General features: G+C 38.7%; 1 protein-coding gene across 1 annotated transcript; it reads left to right on the plus strand.

The window, feature by feature from the left end:
• The first annotated feature begins 11,751 nt into the window (after positions 1–11,751).
• Positions 11,752–12,750, plus strand: LOC129558160 (olfactory receptor-like protein OLF4). Its single transcript, XM_055429026.2, has one exon. It carries the CDS (start codon positions 11,752–11,754, stop codon positions 12,748–12,750), a length of 999 nt encoding a protein of 332 aa, XP_055285001.2.
• Positions 12,751–21,184: the final 8,434 nt, after the last annotated feature.

The following is a 21,184-nucleotide window of genomic DNA, read 5'->3' on the forward strand; positions in this document are numbered from 1 at the left end:
AGTACACTCAAACTCATGTCCACAGAGTCGGTGATGCCATCCAGCCATCTCATTCTCCGTCGTCCCCTTCTCCTCCCGCCCCCAACCTTTCCCAGCATCAGAGTCTTTTCCAGTGAGTCAACTCGCCGCATGAGGTGGCCAAAGTATTGGAGTTTCAGCTTTAGCATCAGTCCTTCCAATGAACATCCAGGATTGATCTCCTTTAGAATGGACTGGTTGGATCTCCTTGCAGTATAAGGGACTCTCAAGAGTCTTCTCCAACACCACAGTTCAAAAGCATCGATTCTTCGGCGATCAGCTTTCTTCACAGTCCAACTCTCACATCCATACATGACCACGGGAAAAACCATTGCCTTGACTAGACGGACCTTGGTTGGCAAAGTAATGTCTCTGCTTTTTAATATACTATCAAGGTTGGTCATAACTTTCCTTCCAAGGAGCAAGCGTCTTTTAATTTCGTGGCTGCAATCAGCATCCACAGTGATTTTGGAGCCCAAAAAAACAAAGTCTGACACTGTTTCCACTGTTTTTCCATCTATTTCCCATGAAGTGATGGGACCAGATGCCATGATCTTTGTTTTCTGAATGTTGAGCTTCAAGCCAACCTTTTCACTCTCCTCTTTCACTTTCATCAAGAGGCTCAAGTTTAATAGCAAACCTTTATTCAGGTGCATGCTGTAAGGAATAAATGAATGTTAGATATATATTGATTTATTTTGATGTGTCCAAAGAAAGCGTTCAAGAATAGCTAGTATGTGAATATATATATGTGTGTGCATTTGTACATATTGTTCTTTCAATTAAACACACTCACACATATGCATATATACATAAACTCATTCATCATCTCATCTACCATGTTGAAAGAAAACCTGAGAGAGATTGAAGGGTATGACATTTGAATAAACATAACCTAGAAGAGTTAAAGTAAAAGTTTTACTTTATTTTGAATAGGGATTACTTTTTTACTACCTTAAATTCCTAGAGCCTTTGAAGTCAGAACCACATTTACATTATGTAACGAGAAATTCTCTATACCAGGTAATGGTATTGAATATCTCCAAATTAACTCTAATTTTTTATTGAAAAGGGATTTCAATATAGAATGACATGCCAAGGGTGAATGATTTGAGAAGCTTAAACTCTTTTCCTGGCAACAATATTTTCTTGGTTAAGTATCATTAGATTCCTCTTGCTGCTGTAAGAAAATAACAGACTGTGACATAAAAAACATTCTATCTTAAACCTCTAGAGATCAGAAGCCTAAAATAGGTTTTTAATGGGCTTAAATCAAGACATCTGGAGGGTTTGGATCTTTTAAGATGTTCCAGGTGAGAATGAATTCCTTCTTCTATTCCAGTTTCCAGGCGATATCTACATACATTGGCTTATGATCCTTCCTCCATCTGCAGTGCCAGCAGCACAGCATCTTCAAATCTCTGACCCCAATTTTTCCTCTGTCTTCCACATTTAGAGGATCATTGTGTTTACATTCCTGATAGCTCAGTTGGCAAAGGATTTGCCTGCAATGTAGGAGACCTGGGTTTGATCCCTGGGTTGGGAAGATCCCCTGGAGAAGGGAAAGGCTACCCACTCCAGAATTCTGGCCTGGAGAATTGGTCGCAAAGAGTCAGACAGGACTGAGCTACTTTCACTTTCAAGGTGGATAATCTGGGATAATCTTCTTATCTTAAATGTATGACTAGTAATTTTATCCCATCTACTGTCTCAATTACCTTGTTATGTAACAAATATATTCCAAAGTTCTTTGGTTTAGGATATGAAAGCTTCTGGAATCCCTTATGCTGCCTACCCCATAATCTTCTTTTTTCCCCTTTTTAAAAATTATTAGACTGTGGCATGTCTTAGTTGAGGCATGCAGGATCTTTTTTTAGAGGTGGCATGAGAACTCTAAGTAGCATATGGGATCTAGTTCCCTAACTAGGTATTGATTCCCGGCCCTGTGTTGGGAATGTGGAATCTTAGCCACTGGGCCACCAGGAGGACCTAGAGTCTTTTTAATATATATTTTATTTGATGTCACTCAAGAGCTATTATATTTTAGAGATCTGGACACAATTATTATCACCTATGAAGCAAGTGAAAATGATTCTTTCAAAATTCGTACATAAAAGACCCTTCAGGGAGAAGATGAAATCTATGTGTACTTGACTCTAACACAGGACCACTGCAATAATATCCAAACTGTGGTCCACAGAGCAAGACCTGAAGCTTCAACACATAAGATTTTGCTGCAAAGGCAGTCCCTGAGCCCTCTAGAGACTTGATGAGTCACGATGTGCATTTGAACCACAAACCTTGGTGATTTGTATGCACAAAGAACCTATAGTAATTTTCTGGTGGAGTCTTTAGGGTTTTCTGTGTAGAGGATCATGTAATCTGCAAACAGTGAGAGTTTTACTTCTTCTTTTCCAATTTGGATTCCTTTTATTTCTTTTTCTGTTCTGATTGCTGTGAAAAAAACTTCCAAAACTATGTTGACTAGTAGTGGTGAGAATGGGCACACTTGTCTTTTTCCTTACTTTAGGGGAAATGCTTTCAATTTTCCAACATTGAGGATAATGTTTGCTGTTCAGTTCAGTTCAGTTCAGTTCAGTTGCTCAGTCGTGTCCGACTCTCCGCGACCCCATGAATTACAGCACGCCAGGCCTCCCTGTCCATCACCAACTCCAATGTTTGCTGTAGGTTTGTCATATATAGCTTTTATTATGTTGAGGTATGTTCCTTCTATTCCTGCTTTCTGAAGGGTTTTTAACATAAATGGATGTTGAATTTTGTCAAAGGCTTTCTCTGCATCTATTGAGACAATCATATGACTTTTATTTTTCAATTTGTTAATGTGGTATATTACATTGATTGATTTGTGGATATTGAAGAATCCTTGCATCCCTGGGATAAAGCCCACTTGGTCATGATGTATGATCTTTTTAATGTGTTGTTGGATTCTGATTGCTAGAATTTTGTTAAGGATTTTTGCATCTATGTTCATCAGTGATATTGGCCTGTAGTTCTCTTTTTTTGTGGCATCTTTGTCAGGTTTTGGTATTCGGGTGATGGTGGCCTCATAGAATGAGTTTGGAAGTTTCCCTTCCTCTGCAACTTTCTGGAAGAGTTTGAGTAGGATAGGTGTTAGCTCTTCTCTAAATTTTTGGTAGAATTCAGCTGTGAAGCCGTCTGGACCTGGGCTTTTGTTTGCTGGAAGATTTCTGATTACAGTTTCAATTTCTGTGTTTGTGATGGGTCTGTTAAGATTTTCTATTTCTTCCTGGTTCAGTATTGGAAAGTTGTACTTTTCTAAGAATTTGTCCATTTCTTTCAAGGTGTCCATTTTACTGGCATATAATATCAATGAATATAGCAAAGTTGCAGGATATATAATCAACATACAGAAATCCCTTGCATTCCTATACACTAATAATGAGAAAATAGGGAAATTAAGGAAAAAATTCCATTCACCATTGCAATGAAAAGAATAAAATACTTATGAATATATCTACCTAAAGAAACAAAAGACCTATATATATAAAATTATAAAACACTGGTGAAAGAAATCAAAGAGGACACTAATAGATGGAGAAATATACCATGTTCATGGAACGGAAGAATCAATATAGTGAAAATGAGTATACTATCTAAAACAATATATAAGTTCAATGCAATCCCTATCAAGCTACGAATGGTATTTTTCAGAGAGCTAGAACAAATAATTTCACAATTTGTATGGAAATACAAAAAACCTCGAAGAGCCAAAGCAATCTTGAGAAAGAAGAATGGAACAGGAGGAATCAACCTGCCTGACTTCATGCTCTACTACAAAGCCACAGTCATCAATACAGTATGGTACTGGCATAAAGACAGACATATACATCAATGGAACAAAATAGAAAGTCCAGAGATAAATCCATGCACCTATGGACACCTTATCTTTGATAAAGGAGGCAAGAATATTCAATGGAGAAAAGACAACCTCTTTAACAATTGGTGCTGGGAAAATTGGTCAACCAATTGTAAAAGAATGAAACTAGAACATTCCCTTACCGCATACACCAAAATAAACTCAAAATGGATTACAGATCTAAATGTAAGACCAGAAACTATAAAACTCCTAGAGGAGAACATAGGCAAAACACTCTCCTACATAAATCACAGCAAGATCCTCCATGACCCACCTCCCAGAATATTGGAAATAAAAGCAAAAAAAAAAAAAAAAAAAAAAAAAAACCACCAAAAAGCAAACAAACAAACAAACAAAAAAACCAAATGGGACCTAATTAAAATGAAAAGCTTCTGCACAGCAAAGGAAACTACAAGCAAGGTAAAAAGACAGCCTTCAGAATGGGAGAAAATAATAACAAATGAAGCAACTGATAAAGGGTTAATCTCCAAAATATACAAGCAACTCCTGCAGCTCAATTCCAGAAAAATAAATGACCCAATCAAAACATGGGCCAAAGAACTAAACAGACATTTCTCCAAAGAAGACATACAGATGGCTAACAAACACATGAAAAGATGCTCAACATCACTCATCATTAGAGAAATGCAAATCAAAACCTCAATAAGGTACCATTTGACGCCAGTCAGAATGACTGCTATCCAAAAGTCTACAAACAATAAATGCTGGAGAGGGTGTGGAGAAAAGGGAACCCTCTTACACTGTTGGTGGGAATACAAACTAGTACAGCCACTATGGAGAACAGTGTGGCGATTTCTTAAAAAAACTGGAAATAGAACTGCCATACGACCTTGCAATCACACTCCTGGGCATACACACCGAGGAAACCAGAATTGAAAGAGACACATGTACTCCAATGTTCATTGCAGCACTGCTTATAATAGCCAGGACATGGAAGCAACCTAGATGTCCATCTGCAGATGAATGGATAAGAAAGCTGTGGTACATATGCACAATGGAGTATTACTCAGCCATCAAAAAGAATGCATTTGAATCAGTTCTAATGAGGTGGATGAAATTGGATCCTATTATACAGAGTGAAGTAAGCCAGAAAAAAAAACACCAATACAGTATACTAACGCATATATATGGAATTTAGAAAGATGATAATGATAACCCTGTATGCGAGACAGCAAAAGAGACACAAATGTATAGAAAGTCTTTTGGACTCTGTGGGAGAGAGCAAGGGTGGGATGATTTGGGAGAATGGCATTGAAACATGTATATTATCATATGTGAAACGAATCGCCAGTCCAGGTTTGATGCATGATAGAGGGTGCTCAGGACTGGTACACTGGGATGAACCAGAGGGATGATATGGGGAGGAGGTGGGAGGGGTGTTCAAGATGGGGAACACGTGTACACCCGTGGCAGATTCATGTCAATGTATGGCAAAAACCAATACAATTAAGTAATTATCCTCCAATTAAAAAAAATTAAAAAAATAAACAAAGAACCTATAGATGCTCTGATCTAAAGGTAGATTTCCTTACATTCTTACAGGCTTCCCTGGTGACTCAGATTGTATGGAATCCACCTACAATGCAGGTGACCCTTTGATCCCTGGTTGGAGAAAATCCCCTGGAGAAGGAAATGGCGATCAACTCCAATATTCTTACCTGTGAAATCACACTGACAGAGGAGCCTGGCGTGCTACAGTTCATGGCATTGCAAGGAATCAGACACAACTGAGCAACTAAACACACACATATTCTCACTGTTGGCATTTGAGGCAGGAAAGGTACAGTGTGCTATCCTGCTGTATACTGGGGATTAGTAGAATCCTTTCAGTTCAGTTCAATTCAGTTCAGTTCAGTCGCTCAGTCGTGTCCGACTCTTTGCGACCCCATGAACCACAGCACGCCAGGCCTCCCTGTCCATCACCAACTCCTGGAGTTCACTCAAACTCATGTCCATCGAGTCCGTGATGCCATCCAGCCATCTCATTCTCTGTCGTCCCCGTCTCCTCCTACCCCCGATCCCTCCCAGCATCAGACTCTTTTCCAGTGAGTCAACTCGTCGCATGAGGAATCCTTTAGACATTGTCAAATATCCCCAGGGACAAAATCATCTCTGATTGAGAATCACTGCCCAGAGTTTGAGAACTGAAAGTATCTTGACCAATTCCAACCAAGATTCCATCACTTACTTGGTTTATACCTTTAAGCAGAACATTAAATCCCTCTGAGTACCATTTCTGCAGTGTGAATGGGTTCTTATACATTCTAACTCATTGAACACACAGTTATCAAGACTAAACTTGACAGTCCCTGTAATATTCTAAACTAGTGTTACATAACAACATCTAAATATATCTTTTTATAATTTTAATGTTTTATAATGAGGGGTAAATGACAGATGTACTATCAGTAGGAAATCCTTATTGCCTTTGTAAAACTTTCTTGAAACCAAGAATTTTAATATCACAGTTTTACATTAAAGAAGTGAAGTTAGCATCCGTTTTGAAGAGAGAAATAATAATTCTCAAATATTTCAGGAGTTGTATTGCAACCACTAATCAAAGCACTGAAGACCTTAAGGACCTAGTCAAGACATATGCCCATATGAGAAAATTTGAACTCAGGGAAGTAATGAGATTCTGGGAGGTTTAGCCTTTTGGAAGCAGAAGAATTAAATAAGGAATGATAAAAATTGAATTCACCTAACTTATAATGCAGTCTCCTAGGAACAGAGAATCAGCAGGAAAAAAAATCCATTCTGTCCAGACCAATATCTCCCAGGAGAATTATGTATATAGAGGTTGGAGTAACAAGAGGAAACATGCCTAATGAGCTGACACAGGAAGCTATAAATATCTCCTCTGCTGCAGTCCCTCAGCCTGTGCCACATGGTTGGATAGCACATGGTCCTTGCTTATGCAGTCCTAAATTTGGGTGAGAGACCAATGCTGCTGTCTTGTTTATGGACAAACTTTGCTCTCCATCACCAATTATTTAGGGGGGAGGGGATTTTGACCTTCGCAGGGAAAATGTCCATGCAGAGTTCCTAAGCAGGTGAGTCTGAGAGCTCCACAGATACTTCGGGAGAGGGTCAGAGAGGAGGGATGTCAGGAACGTGTACCTGAGGTCACCTGGGACCAATCTAGCATAGCCCAGAGGTCAGAGATCATTGTGGCTGTTTGCTGGCTTTCCAAGTAAACATTGTGCTTGGAAACATGAGAGTCACTTTTAACAATTAAATCATGCTACTGGAAACCCAATAGAAGAAGGAATGGTAGGCCTAAACTGCTACCAGTAAATGTAGAACATGAGCCCAGGGATCTTGTTGATTAACAGGAGTGGACAAATAGGGTATTACCTGGAGGGTCAGACAGTGAGGTAAGGGCATTTCCTTTTATTGTAAGATGGGACATATTAGATTCTGTTTTCACATGGAGGAGAAAGATCTAAACTGAAGACTATTTGCGAATATACCCTTGCAACATCTGTGAATGAAACCTACATATTACAGTATCTTCTCTCACGGTGGGTATTCACGTAAGGAAAAAAAAAAACTTAGTTACATAGGTGAAAAGATGTATGTCAAGAGGTTTACTTTTCAATTATTTTATTACCTGTGAGGCTGAATATATTTGTGAATTTGTTAGGCATTGAATGTTTCTATATTGAAAAATATCTCTGTAACTTTTATTTTACATAGTGGTATCAGAGTACTGTTATTCCTTTTTAAAATGTAATTCTTTGAAAGAAAGAATAGCTTTTTAAACAAAAAGCTGAACATCCTTTAGTTCTTTTATGTATGTATAGATATATTTGTGGGGATTATATAAGTATTTATAAATTTTGTCAGTCAAATCTGTCAAATACAGCATTCTCTTCATCACTTTTAAGAAAGAATTTGTAATTTGACACTGTGGCTCAGTTGGTAATAAATCTGCCTGCAATGCAGGAAACCAGAGTTCCGCCCCTGGGAAGGGAAAATCTCCTGGAGAAGGAAATGGTAATCCACTCAGTATTCTTGCCTGGAGAATTCCATGGACAGAGGAGCCTGGTGGGCTAGGGGTCTCAAAGAGTCAGACACAACTGAGAGACTTTCACTTTCTTTCACTTCCTTTCTCTGACACATGACAACATATGAGTTACAAGCATATAGCATGTTGATTCAGTATTTATCACTAAATGATCACCATAGTACATCTAGTTAACATCTGTCACCACATATAGCTCCAATTTATTTCTTGTGATGAGAAATTTTCAGATCTGCTGTCTCTTAACAAGTTGCAGATATGCTATAAATTATTATGAAAATATGTGGAGATTGTCAATTTAAAACTGCTTCCCAACAAAGGGTAATTGTTTCCTCCAGGGGACACTTAGCGATATGAGTAGACATTTTTCACTATCACACTGATGAAGGGTAGATGATGGGCAAGGATGCTTCTAAACATCCTACAGTATACAGGGCAGACCCCACCACAGAAAATGATCTGCCAGAGAATGTCCAGTAGTGCAGAGATGGAGGAACTCTGAGTTAAATAATATCCATGCTTCCACAATCAAGAGCTGTCATAGGTAGTTTCCAAAATGTTCTCCACATCACATTTTTGCCAGCAAAATTACAGAACTCCCCTTATGTCTGTGATACCTGTTTAGAAGTTTCAACCTCAGTCAACAGTAAGTGTTTTCCCAGTCTGAGGGTTGTGAATGAGACTTCTTGGTGATTTTTAAACTATTAGTCACTTTGAGTAAAGATTCATATATTTGATCAGCATGTCGATTTTTATTATCATACATCAATATGTTTTATGCCTATTTCTTGACAATTAGCTGCATTTCCAATGATTTTGACAGATTATTGGTTCCGCAATTGACTTTTGGTTGTGTGTTTTTCACCATAAAAATGTTAAGTTTTATAGAGTCAAACCTGTCTTTCTCATTACTTCTGATTTTCTCACATTAATTATGATATTCTTCCCACCTATTGACTTTATATGTAGTTTTTTATGTATTCATCTAAAGTAGACTGTTTACTTTTGGCATCTTTGGTCCCTTTTTTAAAAGATGTGCTATATAAGGAACCTCTTCAATTTCTTCCAGGTAGACAAAGTTTTATTCAACAATCTGGACTTTTCCAACCAAACTGAAATATAATGCACCTATAGGATAGTGTTCATATCTAAGGGGATCTAATTCTTAATCATTCAACAAATAATAGCAAAGCATCTGCTATGTGCCAAAACTTCTGGATAAATTATGTGTTATATTCTCCTGAGTCAAAGTCTTTTCTTAATTAATTATTATTTAATGCCGTAATTGTCCAATGACTGTTATTGTATATCATGTTTCAGTTTTGATGTTCCACTTAGTTTTATTTAATACAATTGTGCAAAATCACCTTTTTTTTTTTTTTTTTACTGTTTTTGCTATTCTTTTTATTTCATAATTTCTAACTTTCCTAAGTGCATTTTTAAATAAATGTACATATATTCACATATATTTGGGAAAAATGAGTGAGTAATGCAGTTGAAGTCTCTACTGATATTGCACTATAGTGACAGAGTTGCAGTACAGTAGACTAAAATGGTTTCCCTGGTGGCTCAGACAGTAAAGAATTTGCCTGCAATGCAGGAGACCTGGCTTTGATTACTGGGTTAGGAAGATCCTTTGGAGGAGGGCATGGCAACCCACCCCAGTATTCTTGTCTGGAGAGTCCCAATGGACAGAGAAGCCTGGTGGGCTACAGTCCATGGGGTTGCAAAGAGTCAGATACAACTCAGCCACCAAGCACAACACAGCACAGCACAGACTACAACATAGTATCCTCAGGTTTAAATTATGCAAATACATTTATCCAGAATAACAGAATGAATTTTCATTACCTCCTCAGGCTTTATAAGTATGGTATGGAAAGACCTTTGCATGTTGGACAAAGACCAGAACAAGAATTAAATTGTGCCCACTGGATTTATTGAAAAAAATTATTAAGTACAAGAATAATAAATAAAATATCTCCCATAAGAAAATATACAGGTCTTTCTTCATTCAGTATCAGATGACAAAAATGTAATTTGTAAAATAATATGAAAAACACTCAGGACAAACAAATCTATTGATTCATATAACACACAGAGAAATTTTGTTGTATTCCATGTTTCCATTTTGATTTCTTAGTTTACTCTCTTTGCTTATTTTTCTCTTGGGGTATTAAATCTGTATGATTTTTCACATTACATATATATCATTGTTTCTGTCAGTGGCAAAACATATTTTTCTTTATGATTTTACCTGAGCATTAAGGATATATAGCTGATTTTGCAATGTTCCCAAAGAAAGGAAATTTTTCTCGGTCACATTTTCTCAGGGGCACTGGAGCTCATTAGATCTTTTCCCTTCATTATATCTATCTGTCTTGAATACTTTTTATATTTCTTTAAATAATGATGGTTGTTGTCATTGCTCAGTTGACAAGTTGTCTCCAATTCTTTGTGACTCCATGGACTGCAGCATGTCAGGCTTCCTTGTTCCTCACCATCTCCTGGAGTTTGCCCAAACTCATGTCCATTGAGTCAGTGATGTCATCCAACCATTTCATCCTCTCTTGCTCCCTTTTCCTTATGCTCTCAATCTTTCCGAGTATCAGGGTCTTTTGCAATGAGTTGGCTGTTTGCATCAAGTGGCCAGAACAGAAAGGAACCTCAAGTTTATTGCTGCCTTGGAAATTTATGAAGTGGAATTTCTCTGATCTGACCAGCTTGAGCTGTCACCACAGATGGCCTAAGGAGCGTGGTTCTGGATGAGAAAATCATGACAGGAACACGTCCAGGAAGCCACAGTGTGTCTGTGCCTTGCGGAGTGAGAGCAGTTCTTAAAGCAGAAGCATCTGGTCATATATTAAGGTGACACAATAAGGTGAGAGAGGCCAGAACTCAGTGAACATATGGTACTAAGAAGAGGATCTCCTTCAATTCACAGGGTGCCTTTGCAACTACATTTCTGAAGTGCTGGGAACAACATGGAAGGAGGGATTCTCTGTGGAATGAAGGTTCAGCTGTAGCAGGGAGACCATGTTTTTCCTCAGCATCCCTGACACCATCTTTAATCACTCAGCCTCTTGCTTATTCCTTTGACCAACTGGCTTCTTTGTTTGCATCCTCTGCAGTGGCAGCTCCATCTTCCAGGAACACATTTCCCCTGGTATCACACTAGATGCTTTGCTCACTTTCTTGATGTCTCTTCAAATAACCCTTTGTTTGCAGACCTTGCCTGAACACTCAGTGCAAAATAACTCCTTCTACTATTCTCTCCTTTGTATCTGGTTTTATTTTCTTCGTAACATCTGTCACCACTGACATATTTTAGAAAATATTTATTTTAATATCATCTATCTTCATTCTTGGAATGTGGAGATTTGTTTTTCTGAATCCCTCTTTGTGCTTGGGACATGTTTGCTCTCAAAGGCATGAAAGAGTTTCTTATTAAAACTGTAAAGTGAAAGTGTTAGTAGCTCAGTCGTGTCTGATTCTTTGTGACCCCATGGACTGTAGCCTGTCAGGATCCTCTGTCCATGGAATTAGGCAAGAATACTGGAGTCAGTAGGCATCCCCTTTGCCAGGGGATCTTCCTGACCCAGGGATCAAAACCCTTGTACATTTACTCAGAATGGGAAAATAAAAATTCTAGTCAGAGGTGAAATGAGGTATACCATCAAGAAAAATTCATATATATGCAACATATTAACATAAATTTCTTGCCTGCAAAATAGAAATTATAGTATTTCAGCTATTTCAGGCATGCCTGTTTAAGTGAAAATTAATCATGTTGCTTTCTTTTTTTCCCAATAGTCACATTTGCCACATGGAACTGGAGAACAATACACAAATTTCAAAATTTATTCTTCTGGGATTTTCAGAGGAACCAGAATTGAAGCCCCTCATATTTGGGAGTTTCCTTGCCATGTACCTGGTCACTGTGCTTGGAAACCTGCTCATCATCATGGTTGTCAGCTCAGACTCCCACCTCCACACCCCCATGTACTTCTTCCTCTCCAACCTGTCCTTTGTAGACATCTGTTTCACCTCCACTACCATCCCAAATATGCTGTGGAACATCCAGACACAGAGCAAAGTTATCACCTATGAAGGATGCATCACCCAGATATATTTTTACATTCTCTTTGCAGGATTGGATGACGTTCTCCTGGCTGTGATGGCCTATGACCGGTATGTGGCCATTTGCCACCCCCTGCAGTACATGGTCATCATGAGCCCCCAGCTCTATGGACTGCTAGTACTGCTCTCCTGGATAATGAATATCATGTATTCCTTGTTACACAGTTTGATGGTGTTGCGATTGTCCTTCTGCTCAGACTTGGAAATCCACCACTTTTTCTGTGAACTCAGCCAGGTGATACAACTTTCTTGTTCTGACACTTTTCTCAATAACATAGTGATCTATTTTTCAACTGTTCTCTTTGGTGGTAGTCCTTTTGCTGGCATAATCTACTCTTACTCTAAAATAGTTTCCTCCATAACTGGAATCGCATCAGCTCAGGGGAAGTATAAAGCATTTTCTACCTGTGCATCTCACCTCTCAGTTGTCTCCTTATTTTATGGTACAATCTTAGGAGTGTACCTTAGCTCTGCTGTTACACATAGCTCACACACAAGTGCAATAGCCTCGGTGATGTACACTGTGGTCATGCCCATGCTGAATCCCTTCATCTACAGTCTGAGGAACAAAGACATAAAGAGGTCTCTGAACAGATTCTATTTAGGGATGCCAGGTATAAAATTGCCTGTTACACGAAAGAAATGAATGTTTTCTTGATCACATGACTCAAAGACTTGGAAGCAGATATTGCAATGCTTTGATCTTTGCAGAATAAAACTTACTTCTTCTATTTATTTCCTCAGATTTCCTTTTTGTTTTGATTCAGCTTCTCTATGCAAATTTTAGTAACTTTAAGTTTTTTCATCAGCTTGATATTCAGACAGTATATACTGTTTCCTACTTCAAAATTTTCCTAACTTTAGAGTAGAAATGTTTGGAAATCCCATTCTTCTGATGTCTCATCACAGATCTATTCAGAATAATTGCTTCTCAAAATGGTGATACCCTAGAGGAGTGGGATGAAGGAGTGGGAGGGATACATATAGTTATGTCTGATTCTTGTTGTCGTAAGGCAGAAACCAACACAACATTGTAAAGAAATTATCCTCCTATTAAAAAATAATTAATTAAAAAAACTCATATGACACCCCAAGTAATTTTCATTTGTCTTTCTGAAAGAATCATGAATTCTATTACTTATTTAAAAAAAATATAGGAGGGGTTCAAGATGGAGAACACATGTGCACTCAGGGCAGATTCTTGTCAATGTACGGCAAAACCAATACAATATTGTAAAGTAATTAGCCTCCAAATAAAATAGAAAAAAATAAAATTAAAATAAAAAAAGCATATAGTTAACAACCAAGACAAATCATATTATTTTAAATAAAGTTGGTTGAATTATTGGATATAAAGAAATTACTATAAGATTATATAACTTTTGAAGATGCAAAGTGTTGATGCCCCTAGCCCTTGTGTTGCTCAAGGTCTGAGGTTCTATATACAAATATATGTATGGGTCATCATGATCAAAAAAGACTCACAGAAGAGCTTTAATATCTGTTTGGTCACATCACACAGGGTCACAATTTGAGCAAACACACTTGTCTTCCAATCTCCTACTTACCTGGAATGAAATTTCAATGGAGTCACTTTTTAAAATGCAATTATCTGACATAAAATTTAAAAGCAGAGTAACTATGAATGCTGTGTTTAAATATCATATAAATGTCTAGAATATAGGAAGTAGATTATTAATGTGGCTCTCAGTTCTGTTCGCTTTTATGTTGTATCATTGGATATTGCTGCATTAGAACTCATCCTAATGATAAATGTTTTAATATAACCCCTTCACTATTAAATGAAACTGTGTAGAGTGGAGTTGTTCTGATCTCTGCTGGGCTCCTCATGGAATCTATATTCATCTGTCTTTCTCTATGTTGTAATTCTAAAGGTTTTTTTCATAGTGTACTTCTTTCTTCACTGGTAAATGATAGTTTTCTCCATTACGAGTGCCTGTTATGTTAGTGTTCATGGAAAAATGAGTTTATCATACTATGTCAGCATCATGATAACATAAGATACACCCTTTGTCTCTCCCCTTCAATATACTACTAGTAAAACATCTATACTTGAAGAAAGTTACCTCTTCCCAACACACCAGAGCTCCAGAGATTCACATATATGTACACATGAAGGTAGGCTGATTAGAACATGCAGGGGAAGTAGAACCATAGCAACGGTAGAGTCAGCACCCCTGGTCCCAGTGCTATGGTTGAGGCAGCTGAGCCCATGGACCCAGACACCAGTGAGGTGGCACACTTGACCCTGGACTTCCAGATGCAGCATCATCTACAACCACAGAAAGATGGTGGTGGGGTTGTGGTGGGGACCTCGAACCAGGTGACCCTCAATGATGAAAAGTACCCATTGTCCTGATTCTCACAGCAGAGATGCCAACCACAGTAAGGACACTGACAGCACCAAGGCACCAGTGAACCTGGAGCCATCAGTGAACCTGGAGGCATCAGCAGTGACTACAAGGCACCATACAAAACATCTGGTAGGAACATTGAAGGGCAGGCACTGCAGTTTCTCAATTATAAGCAGTTGTAGGTCATATAGAAGAAACTAAAACCTTGTTCAACAGAGCTTAACTGAAAAACAAAGAAGGGCCTCTAGTTAGCAATCTGAATTTTTAGAATCAAAATAAACAAAGGTTCACCCAAATAAAACAGGTGTTTGTTGTTTCAAATGCACTGGCAGAAGAGCAATCTAGTGAGCATCATGAAAACCACAGAAACACGGACTCACAAAAGGGAAATAACAATTTTCCATGAACTAATATTAACATCATGGAAAATTGTGATTAAATAGAAAATTCAAAGCAGTAACTGAAAGACACTCAACAAGTTATAATCAAACTGATAAAGGCACTTTAACAAGCTCAGGGATAAAAGTAATAATGAACATAAGGAACACTATCCAAAAAGATGAAAACTCTTAGACATGACCAAGCAGAAATTCTGGAGCTGAACAACTCAATAAATGAGACAAAGGATGCATTAGAAAACACTGGCAGTAAAGGATGCGTTATGTCTGTGAGTAAGAGAGCTGAAAGGTAGAGTGATTCAGAAGACGTGATGACAGAACTAAGACTTTTAAATGAAGATATTCTGTGAGAAACATCTGACTCCATCAGAAGAGGTAAGAAAGATAATGACTTCCCCAGTGGCTTAGACGGTAAAGCGTCTGCCTTCAAGGTGGGATACCTGGGCTCGATCCCTGGGTAGGGAAGATCCCCTGGAGAAGGAAATGGCAACCCACTCCAGGTGTCTAGAAAATTGCATGGATGGAGGAGCCTGGTGAGCTACAGTCCACAGGGTCGCAAAGAGTCAGACACGACTGAGCGACTTCACTTTCACTTTATCCCAGAAGAAAAAGAATAAAAAGGGAGAGAAACAGAGATTATTTGTAGAGAGAATTTTCCAAGCCTGGGGAAGGAACTATATGTACAAGTCCACAAAGCTATCATAACAGGACACCTAAATGTCTCATTGCAAAAGACCTACTCCAGGACAGACATACGAAAGCTGTCGAAAGTCAATGGCAAAGAAAGAAAATTAAATGTAACCTACAAAGGTACCTTTACTAGGGTATCAACAGATTTCGTGGGAGAAACTCTACAGGACGAGAGAGAATGGAATGACTTTCTCAAAATATTGAAAGATAATAACTGTCAGCCAGGAATATTCTATTCAGCAAAGTTAACCTGTGCGTGTGTGTGTGTGTGTGTGTGTATGTGTGTTCAGCTGTTGTCTGACTCTTTGCAACCCCACGGACAGGACTGTAGCCCACCAGACTCCTCTGTCCTTGGGATATCCCAGGCAAGAATACTGGAGTGGGTTGCCATTTCCTCCTCCAGGGTATCTTCCTGACCCAGGGATAAAACCCTTGTGTCCCGAGTATTCTGTATTGCAAGCCGATTCTTTACTGCTGAGCTATCGGGGAAGCCTCTATCTTTCAGATATGAAAGCGAAATAAAGGCTTTCGCAGACGAACTAAAGCTGGGAGTTTAGCATCACTAGAATGCCTTATAAGAAATACTGAAATGTTCTCTTTTACCTTGAATGAAAAGGCATGACGACACAAAACTATGCCTAAGGTGACAGAATCAGAAAAATTGCAACTCTATATCAAAATGAGTTGTTTAAAATTACGATGTAAGTTTTAGAGGTAAAAAAGCATTAAATAACTATAACTCCTTCAGTTTGGTAGCTGAGTCACAATATGAAAATGAATATTTTCTAGTACAACTTGGTACAGAAGAAGGAAATGGATTTGCACTACTATGCTATTATACAAAAATAAACTCAATACAGATTGAAAATTTAGATTTGAGACCTTAAACATTAAAAATCATAGAACAAAACATAGGCTGTACCTCTTTGACATAAAAATTAGAAATACATTTGTGGATATATCTCTTCAGTCAATAAAAAATTAAAAGCAAGCAAAGGGAGTTACATCAGACTAAAAAGCTTTGAAAAAGTGAAGGAAACCACCAACAAAATTGAATGGCAACCTTCTTATGGGGAAAGGTATTTGCAAATTATATGCCCAATGAAGAGTTTTTTTTTTTTAATCAAAAAATACAAAGAATTCAACCAACTCAATACCAAAAAGCAACCATATTAAAAAATAAGCAGGGGACCCTCAATGGACAGTTTTCCAAGGAAGGCGTCAGATTCGTCAACAGGCACGTGAAAAGAGGCCCAGCATCATTAATCACCAAAGAAATGGACACCACAGCCACTTCCCATGGTTAGAATGTTGTGCTGTGCTTAGTTGCTCACTCGTGTCCATTTCTTTGCACCCTTTGGGACTGTGTAGCTCACCAGGCTTCTCTTTCCATGGGATTTTCCAGGCAAGAATACTGGAAAATGCCATTTCTTCTTCCAGGGATGGATAGAATGGCTATTATCAAAGAGAAAAAAATCAACACATGTTGGTGAGGACCACATTGGACCAGGAAAGGATACCCAAGTTTTACAATTTCTTCTCAAACCTGTGTATCTCCTCTCTGTATCTCTTACAAATACATTTGTCATTGGATTTTGGGTCCACCTGGATAATCTAAGTTGATCTCAGTAGAAGTCCTCAATTATATCTGTAAGAGACGTTTTTTTTTTTTTTTTTCCCCACCAAATAAGGTCACATTCACAGGTATGAGGGGTTAGGATGTAGACATATCTTTTGAGGGCCCACCATTTAATCCACTATGCTATGTTCCAATAAAAACGTTTTACTGAAACAAGCTGTGACTACAATTTGTTCTGTGGTAACCGTGTTCTGAATCCTGATTTAGAGTGCAGATCCAGACAAAGGGAGTAAGTAAACCAGAGATAAAACTGCAAAATAGAAAGAATATCAAAATACAGCTCCTATACTGTTAGTGGGTTTCACTTGTGTGTGTGTGTGTGTGTGTTTGCTCAGTTGTGTCCAGCTGTTTGTGACCACATGAACTGTAGCCCACCAGTCTCCTCTGTCCATGGAATTTTCCAGGAAAGAATACTAGAATGGGTTGTGCTGACTAAAAACTACAGTCACAACCTGAAAGTAGAGAGTTACTTTATTTGGTGGGACTGTCCCCAGCCCCAGAGACAGCATCTCAGTGGCTCCGAGAAAACTGCTCCAAGGAGAAAGGAGGGGGAGTCAGGCTATACACTTCTGCAACAAAGGGAGCAGGCAGGCTGAACATCAAGGTCAGATATCAAATTAAGGAATTTAGCATTCTCTGTATGGGAAGATGTAAGCCTTTGGCCTCACTGAATTCATTCCTTTCATATGTATCTTGGCTATCCTGGGCCAAACCTGTTTCCTTGTTCTTCTTAAGGAGGGAAAAATGTGGCAAATGGCTGTTTTTTGCATTCCCCCACTGGGGGGGGGGGGCGTTATGGGCAGCATCTGCTGGATTGCAGTTTTAGGAACCCCCCCCCACCCCCATTCAACATTTGAAGGCCAGAGATAACTGATGGCTGTGACATTTCTTGTTTATTGATATGGCAGGAGATGTTTTCATTTTACAGTTGCTCTTTGCTACTCCTAGGAATTTTTCTGACCCAATTTTTCTGATGGAACTCAAGTCTCTTGCATCTTCTGCACTGGCAGGCAGGTTCTTTACCATTGAGACATCTGTTCCCAAACAGCTGCTCCCTGTGTCAGTGTGCGGCAGCAGGCAAGTGGCTAAGGATGAACAGAGAAATCAGGGCAGGGTCAGGTGGCAGGAAATCCCATGTGTCACATAAACAGCGAGGAGCATAGGCAGACAAGGGAAAGCTAGAACCTTCAGATTGACAGGAAGCCACATGTTTTGGGTGATAAGGGTTCTGTAACAGCCTAGTGGGGTGGTATGGGGTGGAGATGGGAGGGAGTTTCCAGAGGGAGGGGATATATGTATACTTATGGCTGATTCATGTTGATGTTTGGCAGAAAAAGACAAAATTCTGTAAAGCAATTATCCTTCAATTAAAAAACAAATGTTTTGAAAAAATGATATATTCTGAACTGTGGTGCTGGAGAAGGTTCTTGAGAGTCCCTTAGACAGTAAGGAGATAAATCCAATCTATCCTAAAGGAAATCAACCTTGAATATACATTGGAAAGACTGATGCCAGAGCTGAAAATCCAATGCTTTGGCCAGCTGATGAGAAGAACTGACTCATTGGAAAAGACCCTGATGCTGGGAAAGATTGAGGGGAGGAGGAGAAGGGGGCAGCAGAGGATGAAATGGTTAGATAGCATCACTGACTCAATGCACATGAATTTGAGCAATCTCCAGTGATAATGAAGGGCAGAGGAGCTTGGTGGGCTGCAGTCCATGGGATCACAGAGTTGGACACAATTTAGTGGCTGAACATCAACAACAATTCTCTGGGTGATTTTAAATATATATCTAAATATGTCATGTAACAAATTATTTTAAAGAGGAGTAAATAATTGCTCTAAATTATAGTTAAATCTCCTGATTTGTCAAACGTCACATGAAGCCAAAGATTATATATGGTTTTGCAGCAAACAATACAACTCTTTTGTTTTAGAGGGATTACCAATATCCTGGATATGTCAGAAGCTATTGATCCTTGTGTTAGTTAGAATAGGAAACAAGAGTCCAGAATGGCGGTGGCTAAAAGACAAGGAAGGGAAAACCCTGCGAAAATAGAACAAAGGAAGGTCTGAGGACGGGAGTGAGGACCTCAGGTAGAACAAACAGTGCTTCTGGCTAGCCCAATTTACATAAGGCAGGCCAGGGGGGAGCAAAAAGCATATAAAAAGAGGAGCCAAAGGGCCGGGGGTCTCTCTCTCTCTCCCACGCGCTGGGGCACTCTTCTCTTTGCGTCTTTAGGTCGACATGCCCTCATGCCTCGAGGATGGATTTTCCTGCTATTTTCTAAATAAAATAGAGATGTAACATGGAGCTGTAACACTGATTTGTCTAAGAGCTATAACATGGTCTGTTTGAGACCTTAGAGCTATAACATGGCCTGTCCAAGATCTGAGAGCTGTGACACGCAAAGGGCTTTAATGTCCGTCACTCCAAATCTTTGTAGTGACGAGACAGAACCGAGGAGCATACACTCGCTTGACACTTGGAATAAGAAAATAATTTAGAAGTCCATGGAAACTAGTCAAAATAGGTTCCTCCTTTTCAGATTAGAAAATGCTAACTGAAGGTTAGGATAAAGTGCAAGGAGGTTAGACCTCTGGAAGGCTGGAGAATTCATAAGAAGTAATACAAACTAGATTCAACTGATATCCAACCTTGTCTCCTGGGAACAGAGTTTCAGCAGGAAAATTTTATTCTGTTTCTAGTGTCCCACAGGGGAGTGATGTGCTCTGAGATCGGAGTAACAAAGGAAACAGTGCCTAATGAGCAGACATAGGGAGCTGTAAACATCTCCTCTGTTACAGTCCCTGTAGATGTAGAATCCTGAGCTGCACAGGACATGGTTGATGCTTTGGAGTAAAAATTCTGGCTCAGGTACTTTCCTGGTGATAGAGCTTCAGTTTTCATTATCAACCATCCAGGAAGGAATTTGGATATCCACACAGATTTTCCTCTCATAGACCCCATCTAGGTGAGTCTATGAGTTTAATAGGTAGTTCAGGAAAGATTCAGAGAGAATGGAAGTGGAAAACTTTTATTTGAAATCACTTGAGAGCCTAGTAAGTCTAGTACAGACTTGAGATATTTGCCATGCTTGCTTCGTAAGTTGGCTAATTAATTTATAGTTCATTTTTTAATATGTTAAAAAGACTAATGTCTGATGGACTCAGCAACATGCATCCTTGTTGCTGATTAAGTGATGGGAATGGAAGTCCAGTTGGATGAGAGTGAGAAAGGAAGTAGGAGCATAAAGTGGTTTCAGTAAAATTAGAGGATATTGAAGGAGTTTCCTAGATAACCGGAGTAAGAAAAGTAGATTTAGAGGCATGTGCAGTGAACTAAAGACATTTTTTAAAGATGTGATGCATTAAAGCACGTTCTGCTTTAGTTAGAAAGATATGTTCCCATGGAAGTAGATACTATCTTGCAACAGAGACATAGATTTCACAGCATATTCTCTCATGTTGGATATTCACATGAAAAAATATGGATTTAATATGAAAACAGGTATGCTACTGAGCTTTAACTTGTAAGACTTCTTTAGGAATAAGTGGGAAAGCAATGGAGAAATTTGTGAGACAGAAGAAAAATAATCAGTTAAATCTCACCACCAATGATAATCATTCACTTAATAACATGAAAGAACTATGCTAAGCTTTTTACATACATTTGCCTACCGAAGTAGAAGGATGGACACCACTATTCCCACTGAGTAAGGATATTAATGTTTAGACTGGATCTATAGTCTTACTTAAGTTCATACAGCTAACATGCGTTAGATCTGCAGTTCAGATTCTGGTTTTCTGATTCAGTTTTTTTTGTATTGAAGATCATGTAAAAAAGTCTTTCCTGGAGAAGGGAATGGCAACCTTCTCCAGTATCCTTGTCTGGAGAATTCCATGGACAGAGGAGCTAGGTGGGCTACAGTTCTTTTACCAATATGTTTTAAAACTTGATTTATTGTTGAATTTTG

Source organism: Moschus berezovskii, chromosome 8 (genome assembly GCF_049115385.1).
Source record: "Moschus berezovskii isolate FMDL1 chromosome 8, NW_MosBer_1.0, whole genome shotgun sequence".
Lineage (NCBI taxonomy): Eukaryota > Metazoa > Chordata > Mammalia > Artiodactyla > Moschidae > Moschus > Moschus berezovskii.

Excerpts from the sequence above, each read along its gene's own strand:
- LOC129558160 (XM_055429026.2), top strand. The coding sequence starts at position 11,752 with ATGTTGCTTTCTTTTTTTCCCAATAGTCACATTTGCCACATGGAACTG.